Source organism: Macrobrachium nipponense, chromosome 33 (assembly GCF_015104395.2).
Source record: "Macrobrachium nipponense isolate FS-2020 chromosome 33, ASM1510439v2, whole genome shotgun sequence".
In the NCBI taxonomy this organism is placed as follows: domain Eukaryota; kingdom Metazoa; phylum Arthropoda; class Malacostraca; order Decapoda; family Palaemonidae; genus Macrobrachium; species Macrobrachium nipponense.
The window spans coordinates 52,786,603-52,799,924 of NC_087219.1; the positions used below are offsets into that span (position 1 = coordinate 52,786,603).

Genomic DNA, 13,322 nt, shown 5'->3' on the forward strand with positions numbered 1-13,322 from the left:
CATACAACCACATCTGGTACCACTGTTTGAAGCCAGATCTGCTTTCATCGTTTCAACGCTTATGACGTCATCCTGCTTCGCCTATGATATGGTAACAATGTTTGACCGTCGGACAATGTTCGACCGTGTGGACGCACCTTAAGCCTCTTCTGGGTGAGGATAGGGATTAAGTTTTTTCACATTCTGGACGAATTCAGATATTTTGTCATTCTGAACACGTGGCTTTCAAGGAAAAAGGAAAATAATAACAGTAATCCGAAATATTAGAGGACATAGGATAAGGACAGGTTGTTTAAAGATTTTTTACATATTTCCCTTAAAGGTCTTGTTAACCTAATGGCAATTCTGAACAGCAGTTTGTCCTGGTTACTGCAGATTTTTTGTTCGCCAGTTGACACTTTTCATCCCTTCATACAGTTCGTCGTTACAAAATGGGTTATTTGGCGTAGTGTTGGATTGTAGTAATGCCGTGGGTGGGTATAATACACGCTAAAATACACATACATGTTGATCAAGTATTGATTTTGCTAAATAATGCACAGAACACGATGAAAGTACTTCAGAACGCAATGTGTCAACGAGCGCCTCAGTGGCGTGGTTGGTATGGTGTTGGCGTCCCACCTTGGTGGTCGTGAGTTCGATTCTCGGCTATTCCATGGAGGAGTGAGAGATGTATATTTCTGGTGATGGAAGTTCACCCTCGACGTGGTGCGGAAGTCACGTAAAGCCGTTGGTCACGCTGCTGAATAACCGCTGGTTCCATGCAACGTAAAAACACCATACAAACAAATAAACACAATGTGTCAACAGTATTCGTCACTTTACTTGGCTCTGTTAATTTTTTGTTATTTTGACCATCGAAGGAATATAGAAGTATTGAATTGTGCCTTGCAAAATTAGCTTTATTTTTATTATTATTTTTTTTAGAGCGAATTCTAGCGTAAAAATTTGCAGAGACTTATGTTTCTTCATTTTTTTTATTTCTTACGACAGAATGGTTATAATATATTTTAACTGAATACGTCCAGTATTTATACACGTGTGTGTGTATATAATAAATATATATATATATATATATATATATATATATATATATATATACACAATTTGTACATACACAATATGTATATATAAATACACAAACACACCCCCACACATGCATATATATGCATATATATATATGTGATATATAATATATATATATATATATATATATATATATATATATATTTATTTATTTATTTATTTATTTATTTATTTATTTATTTATTAAATGCCAGATGGCGTCTTAAAATGTTTTTAAATTGAGGGTTAAAGAGAGAGTAACCATCTTCTGAATGCCCTTGCATTACATGTATTAGCGTTTGTAATTTCGTGGGAAGCTGCAGGGAGGGTGAATAGCGAAATCCTTCAGTAAAGGTCGCCGACTACGGAATTTATGGCAGCCAGCCTTACGTAAGGTTCATTTGTCTACCGAGTTTCATTGTAGATGTCCCTGCGGTGACGTTTGTGTATGGGAGCTTCTGTAGTTTCCTTGTGTCGGTCGACTTACTGGGCCCCCCCCCCCGCCCCAAGGCCACAACGTCCGTGGAATGCAATACGTATTTAGTAATGATTCAGACGCAACCGAGGATGTTTTGTAATCTCCTCAACGGACTTTAATCTCGGACATGAACCAGGTGTGGAATATTGGATGTTTGTTCATGTATGATAAGTATACATAAACCCTTGCACTGAATCATATCGAGAGTATTATCAATGGAGCGTGGACTTACTTATTCAATTTGGCTTTGTGTGCGTGCTTATTTGGTTTTAGGTGAAAATGTGACACTTCCCATCAAAGACTTTCATTTTAAGTTTTTACTAACATTGATAGTGTGTGTGTATATATATATATATATATATATATATATATATATATATATATATAGTAATAATTATGTAGGATGTATATATATGTATATATATATATATATATATATATAAATATATATATATATATATATATATCTATATATATATATTATATATATACTAATATATATATATATATGTATGTATGTATATATATGATATATATATGTATATATATGTAATATAATATATATATATATATATATATATATATATATATATATATATGAATAATTTGATCACGAAGTAATATAAAACGTGATGCCATGTATAAATAAAGGTTTTGCCACGGAGGAAACTTGAAAGAGAGAGAGCTAAGAACTTTACTTAGGGTCGTGTTAGACCGAAAGTTCTTGGCTCTATCGCCTTTCAATTTTCCTCCATGGCAAATCTTTATATATATATATATATATATATATATATATATATATATATGAAATATAAAGTGAAAAGTGAATACCACAGGAAATGACAGGCATATCAGTTTATATATTTTTCAGCATATGCAGGCTACCAAGTACAACCAGCCTTACTATTGTTCTAAAACATTTCTTTTTTTTTTTCATAAAAAATAATATTGACTCACTATGTAATGCAATCGGTCAGTCCTTCATCACTCTCTAATGTAGTTTGGTTGGGATGGAATGACACTAGGTATTGTGCTGAGAGAGAGAGAGAGAGAGAGAGAGAGAGAGAGAGAGAGAGAGAGAGAGAGAGAGAGGTGGAACACAGTTTTTTGAAGGTTTGCAAGAGATTTTTTTTTTAGATAATAGTCTATGTCTTAGGCCATTTTTTCCCGAAAACTTGAATTTTTATTTGAAATTTTTGCGACTGTATGAAGATGTTGGGATTTTGGGAGTTTTAAGCTTTGCCTGACTGTTCATCTGACTGAGAAATCGGCTCGTTTTGTAGTTTTTCAGTTTACCTTTTCATAACTTTATTTTATGACACTTTAAAATCACACTTTGACATCCGTAGGTGTTAAATTTCCATCGTTTTACCTAGGAGTTTGTTATATCCTACTATAATGAGTTGAAAATTTTATAAAGCTTTTTCAGAGTCGAGCCTTACTTTGATTCCTGGACATTTTCAGATTCTTGCATTCATTCCTAGGCGTTTTCAGATTCTCACTTTAATTCGTAAACCTTTTCAGATTCTCACTTAAATTCCTAGATGTTTTCGGATTCTCACTATACCTTTTCAGATTCTCACTTTAATTCCTAGATGTTTTGGATTCTTGATTTGATTCCTAGACCTTTTCAGATTCTCTCTTTAATTCTTGGACATTTTTGGATTCTCGCTTTGATTCCTAGACCTGTTCAGATTCTCACTTTAATTCTTGGAAATTTTTGGATTCTCGCTTTAATTTCCAGACCTTTTCAGATTCTCATCTTAATTACTGGACATTTTCGGATTCTCGCCTTGATTCCTAGACATTTTGAGATTCTTTCTTTGATCCCAGGACGTTTTCCGATTCTCGATTTGATTCCTAGACATTTTGAGATTCTGACTTTGATCCCAGGACGTTTTTGGATTCTCGATTTGATTCCTGGACATTTTCAGTTTCTCACTTTGATCTCTAGACGTTTTCCGATTCTCGATTTGATTCATACACATTTTGAGATTCTCACTTTGATCCCTGGACGTTCTCAGATTCTTACTTTAGTTCTTAAAAATTTTGTTCAGGTTCTCACTTTGATTTTTAGGAATTGTCAAAATGTCACCTCCATTCCTTGAAATTTTTAGACGCCCCCCATCTTTATTCTTAGAAGCTTTACATTCCTAGTTTTGTTTCTATAAACGTCAGCAGGTATTTGTGCGTCCCTGTAGGTGACTCAAAGCCCTTGGTGCCGAAGAAGTCTTTGCTGTGGTTGAATCCAAGGCCTAATTGAACCAGATTTAGTTCTATCGAAAGGTCACTTTCTCCTTGCCCGCTCCTTTCGTGTTTTTTTTTTCTACTTCGTCTTGATTTGCTTGATATCGATGATCGTTGATGTTGTCACGGCAGGCTGCTCAAGAGTTCCGTAGAAATTTGTTTTAGAATGTTTTATTCTTTGCATCTTATCTGCCTGTTCACTACTTTTAACTCCCCATATTATTATATTGCCATTATTATACTGCTTTTTACATACTTTAAAACTTTACCTGTCAGTTCAGTGTCTCTGTGTTTGTTTATTAGTAGTTAATAATAATTAATTATTATTATTATTATTGTTATTATTATTATTATGAAACCTATTCATATGGAACACGCTCACGGGGGCCATTGACTTGGAATTCAAAATTCCAAAGTATCAGGAAGAAGTAAGATGAGGTAAAGGGAGATACAGAAAGGAGATATCTCGATTATTAAAAAAGAAAAAAAAATTAGTATGTGATAATCAATAAAAATTTATTACATTGCAATGAGAATAGTATTAGGGCAGTAATGCATTGCATCTTTGCTTGAACTTCTAAAGTTCCAGTTGCACGACATTTTCTTAGAGGCTTCAGCTCAGTAGTTCCACGTTCTTCTAAAATGCAGCAAGAGGCGAAGGGGGGTTAATTGCACGGGGTGGAAGAAGCGATTGCGCATCACTATACTGTTTTTTTTTTCCATCTGTCCATCCGCCTGTGGTGTTTTGGCATGGTAACACTGCGTCCTGGGCTTTAAATAGTTACGCTATATGTAAGTTTTAGGTAAATAAAAGGATATCTGGGTGTACATTTGCAACTGAAAAGTGTTTTAATAATTTACTTTATGCAAATTACACCGTTAACATTAAAAAATAGGATATTATTTAAAGCCCAGGAAGCAGTGTTACCATGCGCAAACACCACAGGCGGATGGACAGATGGAAAAAAAAACAGAGTATAGACCTGAGCGGTGAGGCCGTGAGCTGACTCGCTTGAGTCGGGTTCTGTCGCGAAGAGGCATACTGGTGGTAGCAACCCCCGAAGAATTGCCGAAAACCGGAAAGTGTACACCCTCTGCAACCCCCTCCCCCCTCTTCCTTTGAATGAAAAATGCCGTGTAATAATAATAATAACTAAACAGTAATACTAATCGCACTTTGTTGTTGTAAGTTCTTTGAAACCTCCTTTTCTGTATTTTTTTATATAGTTGTGGAAAGTCGAAGTTAATCAAGGCCATGTCTAGATACAAGTGAAAATATGAACAATAACTTCATGCTAGATGTATTTGTAATCATATCCGCTGCCTTCTGTCTTCTTGCATCACTACATTCATCAAGATATTGAACAACCAAGGAGTCGTCAATCGTCACACACCTTTTCTCAGACCCACTTTGTAAAACCATTCAGTTTCTGTCGGCGAATTCTAACACGCTTCGCTTGTATTCAGAAGGCCTTTTATCACTGAGGAAAGCACAGTCTCTTCCACTAATTGTCATCACTCCACATTGCCTCTTTGTTTATTGTTATCATCAGCGTTTTCTAGATACGTTTATGGAACGCACCCGCCACTGTTCCCCCTCAGTCGAGCGTCATCTGTTTTACCTTCTCAGTCAGCCTGTTTGTTATACTGAGTGATGTTGTGCCGTTAACTCCCTTGTCTCATCCATCACGAATAATCCTACATAAGGGAACCATTATTCCTCTTAGTCATTCGTTTTGGAACCTTTCCTTCATTCAGATATGCCTTATTCACCTTGGTCAGCCACAGCCACTCGGTTTCACTTTCATCACTGAACTGCAGCCTGGTACCTTTCCGTTCTTCAACCTTTGAATACCCTGTTGGATCCTCAGCAGTCACTTCCACCAACATTTGAAGCTCAACTAATCACTTCTAGTCTTATTTGAAACTTCACTAATCACTTCTAGGTTTATATAATTTAGCATCCTCCTCTCATTTGTTTCCCACCACAAGAAGTCTTTAAAATGTTCACTCCATTGACCTAGAACTACATGTTCTTAAGCCAGCACTTCTCCATTAACATGTTTTATTTTGACCTTCACATACTTACTAACCTTTCCGCATTTACTTCCTTGCAGAATTCTTGACTATCCATAATGGGGGCGAGAGGGGGAACAGGTAGAAACTTCCACAGCTTGGAACCAACAAATACACTTGAGCTTTCAGAATCTCCCATGATGCAAATGTTACATATTCCTAAACTAGAATTTCTTGGAAACATTAGTTCTGTATTCTTCCCATTTACACGCACACACACACACACACACCATATATATCACCATATATATATAAACAGGACAGTATGTTTCATATAAGTATCATTGACTATTGTCGCTTTTTCCGAAAATATATTAAATGTGTGAAACAAAATTTGAGGCTTAATATTTGTGACTATAAAAAATGTCACGACGTATTGACAAACTTCATATATATTATTTGTGTGTGTGTGTGTGTGTGTGTTTGTGTGTGTGTGTGTTTGAGGAGCCATAAGCATCATCATAACGAGGCTGTTTCCCAGCCAGGCTTATTTATTTGACACATTTATTACCGACGCTTGTAGAAAATGCTTGGTTGGTCACAAAAATCAAACTGGGTCCTTTTAAAGATGTGGTTACTGTGTGTATCCTCCTCCTCCTCCTCCTCCTGTTGTGAAGGTTGGCGTTTTGTGGCTTTTAATCGCTCCTAGGCAGAGGATGGTGCCGTCTGGTGATTGTTGACATCAGTATGTTGTTTGGTTGTTTGTTTATTTCATATTTTGCTCTCGTCAACAATTTATATATATATATATATATATATATATATATATATATATATATATATATATATATATTGGCGTATTTACTTCCCTCGTTTGATTGGTCTTCTGTTTCTCTTTCACTTTGATAATTCCCTGAGTTCTCTTTTTGTTGGTCTGTATATTTATATACATGAACCTACGTTTGTGGATATTAATAGTTCACAGTTTCTTATTCATTTCTACGTGAATCTTCCTTCACGTTCTTTTGCGAGTGGTGAGTTCACGCTCATCCTTTCATTATTTAATCGTGTTGAATCCTCCTCACTGCAGATGATGCCATTGTTAATAGAGTATAGTCTAGAGGACTCATTATGTTATTAGTCGAATCTCCTTTGTTCGATTTTTATCTGAATCATCATCATATAGCCGAGACTCACGGCCTGGCAGTTCGTGAAACAGTTTTCGCAGCTGGCTTGAGAAGTGGTCGGCGGGTGGCTTGTGTGAAGTGTTTTTTGTGTATATAGTTTTCTGTAAAAGAAAATTATAATGATTGAGATGGCTATTTGTCTGTCCGTCCGCCCTCAGATCTTGAAAACTGCCGTGGCTAGAGGGCTGCAAATTGGTATGTTGATCATCCAACCTCCAATCACCAAACATGCAAAATTGTAGCCCTCTAGCCTCTGTAGTTTTTAAAAATTTTAATTAAGGATAAAGTTAGCCATGATCGTGCGTCTTGTACCGCTGTAGGTGCCTACAACACAGGCCTACACTGGGCCGCGGCTGAAACTTTCATGGGCAGCGGTTGAGTTTCACTGGACGTGGCGTGGCCGAGAGTTTTATGCAGCATTTAACGCTGTACATAAAACTATTGCGCCGAAGAAACTTCCGCGCATATTTCACTTGTTTTTATTGTTGTGGTTCGGGAAGACAGTTTTGTTTGTGGTCGGTTAAGTCTTGTTTACTAGAGGTTTTAGAAAAAAAGTTGGTTTCTTGGCTGGTGGAACTGTTCGCTAGGGCCTAGAGCAGCGGTTCCCAACCGAGGTTCCGCAGAACCTTGGGGTTCCTCATTCCATCACTAGGGGTTCCACAAGAAGCCTTGAAATAAATATGTATTGCAAATGACCCTGATCTGAATTTACACAGCTCGAATAGCAGTGGTAGATATTATATGATTTATATTAAGTAATTATATTATATAATATTTATATATAAATATATATATATATATATATATATATATATATATATATATATATATATATATATATATATATATATATATAGAGAGAGAGAGAGAGAGAGAGAGATTCTGTAGATACAGGTTCCCTAGGATATGAAAAACGGTTTCAGGTGTTTGTTGAAAGGTTGGGAATCACTGGGCTAATGACAATAGCGCGGATGACTAGAAATGACAGTTTTGCATGTGGGTTGGGGAAGGTTTCACATGTGATAGGAAAACAGTTTGACTCCGTAGTGATGTGTGAAAAAATGTTTTGAGACAGCAGTTCTGCAGATGGCTAGAAATGAGTTTTTCATGAGTATTAGGGATTGTTTCTCATGTTATCAGAAAACAGTTTTACTTCTTAATGGTGTGTGAAAATTTTGAGACAATAGTTCTGTAAATAGCTTGAAATAGCAGTTTTGCATGTGGGTTGGGTAATGGTTTACACGTGTTAAGGAAACAGTTTTACTTCTTTATGGTGCGTGAAAACGGTTTTGTTCAACCTAAGTTTATTTCGACCAGCACAAATAAATAAATAAATAAATAGGTGAATAACTTAACAATACTAAATCTAGTAACCCAAGGTTCGTGGGATGTCCCGAGGAAGACGCCTGCTTCCAGGGTCTAGGGAACCTACTATACTCTCTAGACCTTGCCTGCTTCATTGCTTTCGTCGTCTGCTCAACGTCTGTCTTCATCGCTTACTCATTTTGCTTAGTTACAACAGCTGGATCGATTCTGTCCCGCCCAATTTATTTGTGTTTCTTTCAGAAATATTGACGGGAAGAACAAGTCGTTTATGTATGTTGGAATCATCCTCCTCCTCCTCCTCCTCCTCCTCCTCCTCCTCCTCCTTTTTAAAACCCAAGAAAATATGCATGAGGCTATAACAGAGTAGAATTCAATTAATAACATAGGTGAATACTTAACGAAAGAAAAAAAAAAGCCATAAACTCCAGGGGTTATTCTTGTCCATTGAGTAGAGCTTTCATAAACATCTGAGGCACAGAATGATGTAGCGAATAAAACAGTTATGAAATAAATGAATGTGTAAGTGAATGCGACACCAAATTGTATCTGTTACCTTTGGTAAGTTTGAAGTTTAGGCAATTTACTGTAAAGATCAAAGTCATAAAGCCTATTTTTGCTATTTTCACTTCTTTTAATGATTGGTAGCAATACCGATGTTTTTGTTTCAGCAGGTTTTGTACGAGTAATATATTTTTTTCGTGTATTACATGTTGTATACAACGAGGACGTTCGTATTTGCCGGCCCATTGTAATTGCCTTAGTTATACATTCATGATTCATCGAATTCGAAAGCTTCAAGTAAAGGTGGAAATTGAAGTAAAATGAAAGTGTATTTGCGTGTGTTGATAATTTGCGCTAACCGAGGTGTGTTTAGCAAGGTTGTTTTACCGCTGAGAGAGAGAGAGAGAGAGAGAGAGAGAGAGAGAGAGAGAGAGCCACATCGATGTTACCGAGACGACCAGTGCCTGACCTTTGATAGTTATTCTTTTAGTGGGGAATTGTCGTTCAGCTCTTGGAGCGAGTGCCATTTATGCGATTACTTATTCCCCTAAAGAAGTGAATATTGTTATGTTTCATTTATTTGGCGTATTAACACCTAGAGAATCTGTGGTGTGAGCATCCACCAGGGTGCAGTGAATCATCTCGAGACGCCAGATCGCACTTGAACCTCAAAATCTCACCTTTGTCATTCTCAAGCCGTTGCTAGAGTGATTAGGTCGTTTGGCGATCGTTCATCGGCCCCCTTTTCCAGATCGCGGTGTATTGCTTCTTAATTAAAAAAAAAAGGGTACAATATCTTAAGGACCGCTCTCTGCACTGCAGAGGTGTGACAACGGGTTTTAGGGGAAGCCTTTGGGGGGTTTGTTGGGGTGGGGGGAGGAGGTGGGGGATGGAAGCAAAGTGGCTCCTTGCTTCCTTCCTCCTTCCTTCCCTCGCCATTCCCCCCCTTCCTGAGGTCACCCTCCCTCCCTCCCCCCTCCAGTGCTTGGCCGAAGAGTAAGGGGAATAGGAGCGCGGAGTTTGTATGTGTGAGAATGTGTATCATGGTTCAGATGGGAGATGGCGGGGTGTCCGAGGGGAGGTCCCAGAGTGCAAGTTCAGTCGCGTGGCCAAGGGGGTGTGAGAGCTCGCGCTCTCTCTCTCTCTCTTTCTCTTTCTCTTTCTCTCTCTTGTGTGTTAAGGATTACCCGGATGCTCTCGGACAGCCGAGCCTACGTTAATCCTAATCTGAAATCATTTTTTCCGTTGCACGTACGACTGGAATCGTCATCTTCGATTGAGTGTGACATCACAGAAAATGTGCGCGTTGCCTCGGTCCGAGTTCAGTGGAGGACTTGATTGTTTCGTAGTGCGGTGTGTGTTTGTAGGTATTGGCGAAATCGAAAGTGTCTCAGTGTCATTTTGTGTATTTGTTTGTTTACTGACTGCCAGTGATACGTAAGAAAAGGACCGTTCGTCTATGAAGGGGCATAATAAGTTGCTTACCTCAAACAAATAAGTATGTGAATAGTTTTATGATGTGAGTTGTAAATATGGGATTTATTTTTCCATGTGTATACCCGTGTGCTTCTGCATAGTTCATAATACGTATGTTATTTGATATATATATATATATATATATATAATATAATATATATATATATATATATATATATATATATATATATATATTTATTTATACAAAATTGGATCTTTTACTCCACGTAAACAGCTGTTATTGAGTCTTTGATCATTCAGGTGTGAAAATACCCGTGGAGCTTCTGCAGAGTTCATAATCGGGTAGTTATTTGATAATATATATATTATATATATATATAATATTATATAATTATATATATTATTTATTTATACAAAATTGGATCTTTTACCACACGTAAACAAGCTGATGTTTATTGAGGCGTCTTTTTGATCATTCAGGTATGAAAATGCGTAACGATAATATTGGAGTCGAGAAAATCACGACTGCTGTATAAGTACGTATTATGAGACTGTGCAGAAATAAAGACTATTGGAACAGACAGTGCCGTTTGTATTGGGTATGCGGGCAATGTTCGGCGTAAATATTCCTCGTAATATTAGAGGAGTTGAGCGGGGCATGATGGTAATTTTATGCCCAAGTCGTGTTGGTGCGTTGTGCCCCATACCATAGTGTTTTTAACAGTCGGCCGTGGCTTATCTAATAGTTGAATTTTATGGTGAAAAGGTGGATGTCATAGTCTTCTTCTTTATTATTATTATTATTATTATTATTATTATTATTATTATTAATTATTATTATACAGACCGTACATGCATTTTACAAAGCAAGCCAGAAAACATTATACAGAACAGAAAACCAAAACAGATGAGAAAAGAATGAGAAAGGAAATCGAATATAGATAAAAAAAAAAGTCATCAGTTATTGAAGGCATTTGGTGTGAGTTAGTATTGCAGCTCATAAATGTCATAGCAGTACCTCATATATGAAACTGTTTGGGCTTAGTTCGTATTAGTATAGTATTTTAGGTCCATTGTTATTGAAGTTACTGAGCTGTTTGAGTTGGTGTTTGTGTTATGTTCTCTTGGGATTTCGTCGTCTTTTTCTTGTCAGTCTTTTTTTTTCTGTCCCTTTTTTTAATAATGTAATGTTCATAGTGTGAAATTCAATAATAATAATAATAATAATAATAATAATAATAGACGGACCATGCAGAGATTTCCTTTTTAAGAACCAATGGACCCCATACATAACTGTGGATTTGTTTTGTCAGAATAATAATAATAATAATAATAATAATAATAATAATAATAATAATAATAATAATAATAGAGTACCATGCAGAGATTTCTTTTAAGAACAATGTACCCATACATAACTGTGGATTTGTTTGTCCAGTAATAATAATAATAATAATAATAATAATAATAATAAAATTAAATAATAATAATAATAATAGAGTACCATGCAGAGATTTCTTTTGAAGAAAACAATGTACCCACATAAAACTGATTGGATTTGTTTGTCCAGTAATAATAAATAATAATAATAATAATCATAATAATAATAATAATAATAATAATAATGGCCGTGACATATTTGCTCTTTCAATAGTCGTCGCAACATTCAAGGTGCAAAGGCGTGGAGCTGACAACTTCAACCCATACAGTATACTTAATAACAACTGGGTAATTAACTGTTAGCGCTGTCCTTTTGAAGACGTAAATGCCTTTGGATGATGCTTAGTATAAAGTTACGGCTCACTGGTGCATGTGTTGAGGACATCTTATTTCGATTAAGGCCCAGTTACCTAAGGTTGTCTTGTTATGGATAATTCAGTGAGTGCTATTCTAAGGAAATGTTTTTTTTTCAGTTTTTTTTTCCATATTTTTTCAGTATAAGTATGATTGTTAGCAAAATAAATCCTCAGTATTGTGCATGCAATACACTACGAATAATAAAAGGGTATTAGGAATTTTAAGTTATATTTGTTCTTTGACTTTACATCGTCGTGAACGTTCTTTCAAGTTATAGTTATTATTATTATTATTATTATTATTATTATTATTATTATTATTATTATTATTATTATTATTATTAATTGTTGCAAGTAGTATTAGTTGTATTATATAATAATTATTCATTGTTGTAAGTAGTATTAGTTGTATTAGTAGTGGTAGCAGTACTAAGAGGAACATGTCCGAATATTGAGGCACGTCGAGATTATTACACACATTCCTCACGCGAGTGTTTATATACATTGCCTAAGTTACCGCAGTGTTTTTCGTTTTATGATGAAGAATGGTTTGCGCTCGTACCTACACGTTTTTATGTATATATGGATGCATGTATTTTCCAATACAACTTTTCCCTTTTAGTTTCCTCGTTTTCTGCGATCCACCTCATAATTCGCTGCGAGGTCAACAGAGGCGCAATATTATTATAATTTTTTTTAGATGAGGGTAAATGCTGAAACGCAGTTATATAATTATCCTTGTATGTTATTGGAAAGCCTTTGTAAGGTACGCCAGTGCACTCTCTAATCCGGTCACAATTACACATACGTACACACGCTATATATATATATATATATATATATATATATATATATATATATATATATATATATATATATATATATATATATATATTCCGTTGTTATACACATAGGAAAATGAAAAAGGTATCCATTATGTGGAATACAACGGAATTACTATATTTTCGTGCCTAAGAAGATTACTAGTACTATATATTTATATATGTATGTATGTGTGTGTGTATATAAACATAGGGATAAGCTATTTCCTCTAGCATCAAGATAAAAAGCTACAAACCAAGACAGTGGTAACTGCTACGTTTTTCCTACAGTTTTTGAGTTGATTGTGAACTCCTTATGTAGGAAAGGCTCATCGGTGACATATTTATACCTTACTCCTTTCCTTTTCACTCTACCAAAACCTACTATACTCCTTTTCGTGGGCATGACCGAACGCTCTTATTGCATAGTAATCTGTCTCTTCGCCTT

The 13,322-nt window shown here is 35.8% G+C and overlaps 1 protein-coding gene across 10 annotated transcripts in view; it reads left to right on the top strand.

Annotated features, from left to right (window-relative positions):
- Nucleotides 1-9,899: 9,899 nt before the first annotated feature.
- Nucleotides 9,900-13,322, top strand: part of LOC135203194 (oxysterol-binding protein 1-like) — a 355,421-nt gene continuing 351,998 nt past the window's right edge. For 4 of the 10 annotated variants that reach the window (XM_064232919.1, XM_064232925.1, XM_064232927.1 and 1 more), the window contains exon 1: nucleotides 9,900-10,187. Coding sequence is in view for 1 of the 10 variants with exons in the window: in XM_064232928.1 (XP_064088998.1) it covers nucleotides 10,118-10,187 (70 nt within the window). In the remaining 9 variants the exon portion in view is untranslated. Of the gene's footprint in view, nucleotides 10,319-13,322 lie in introns of all 10 variants that reach the window. The other 6 variants (XM_064232923.1, XM_064232924.1, XM_064232926.1 and 3 more) reach the window with 4 other exon arrangements.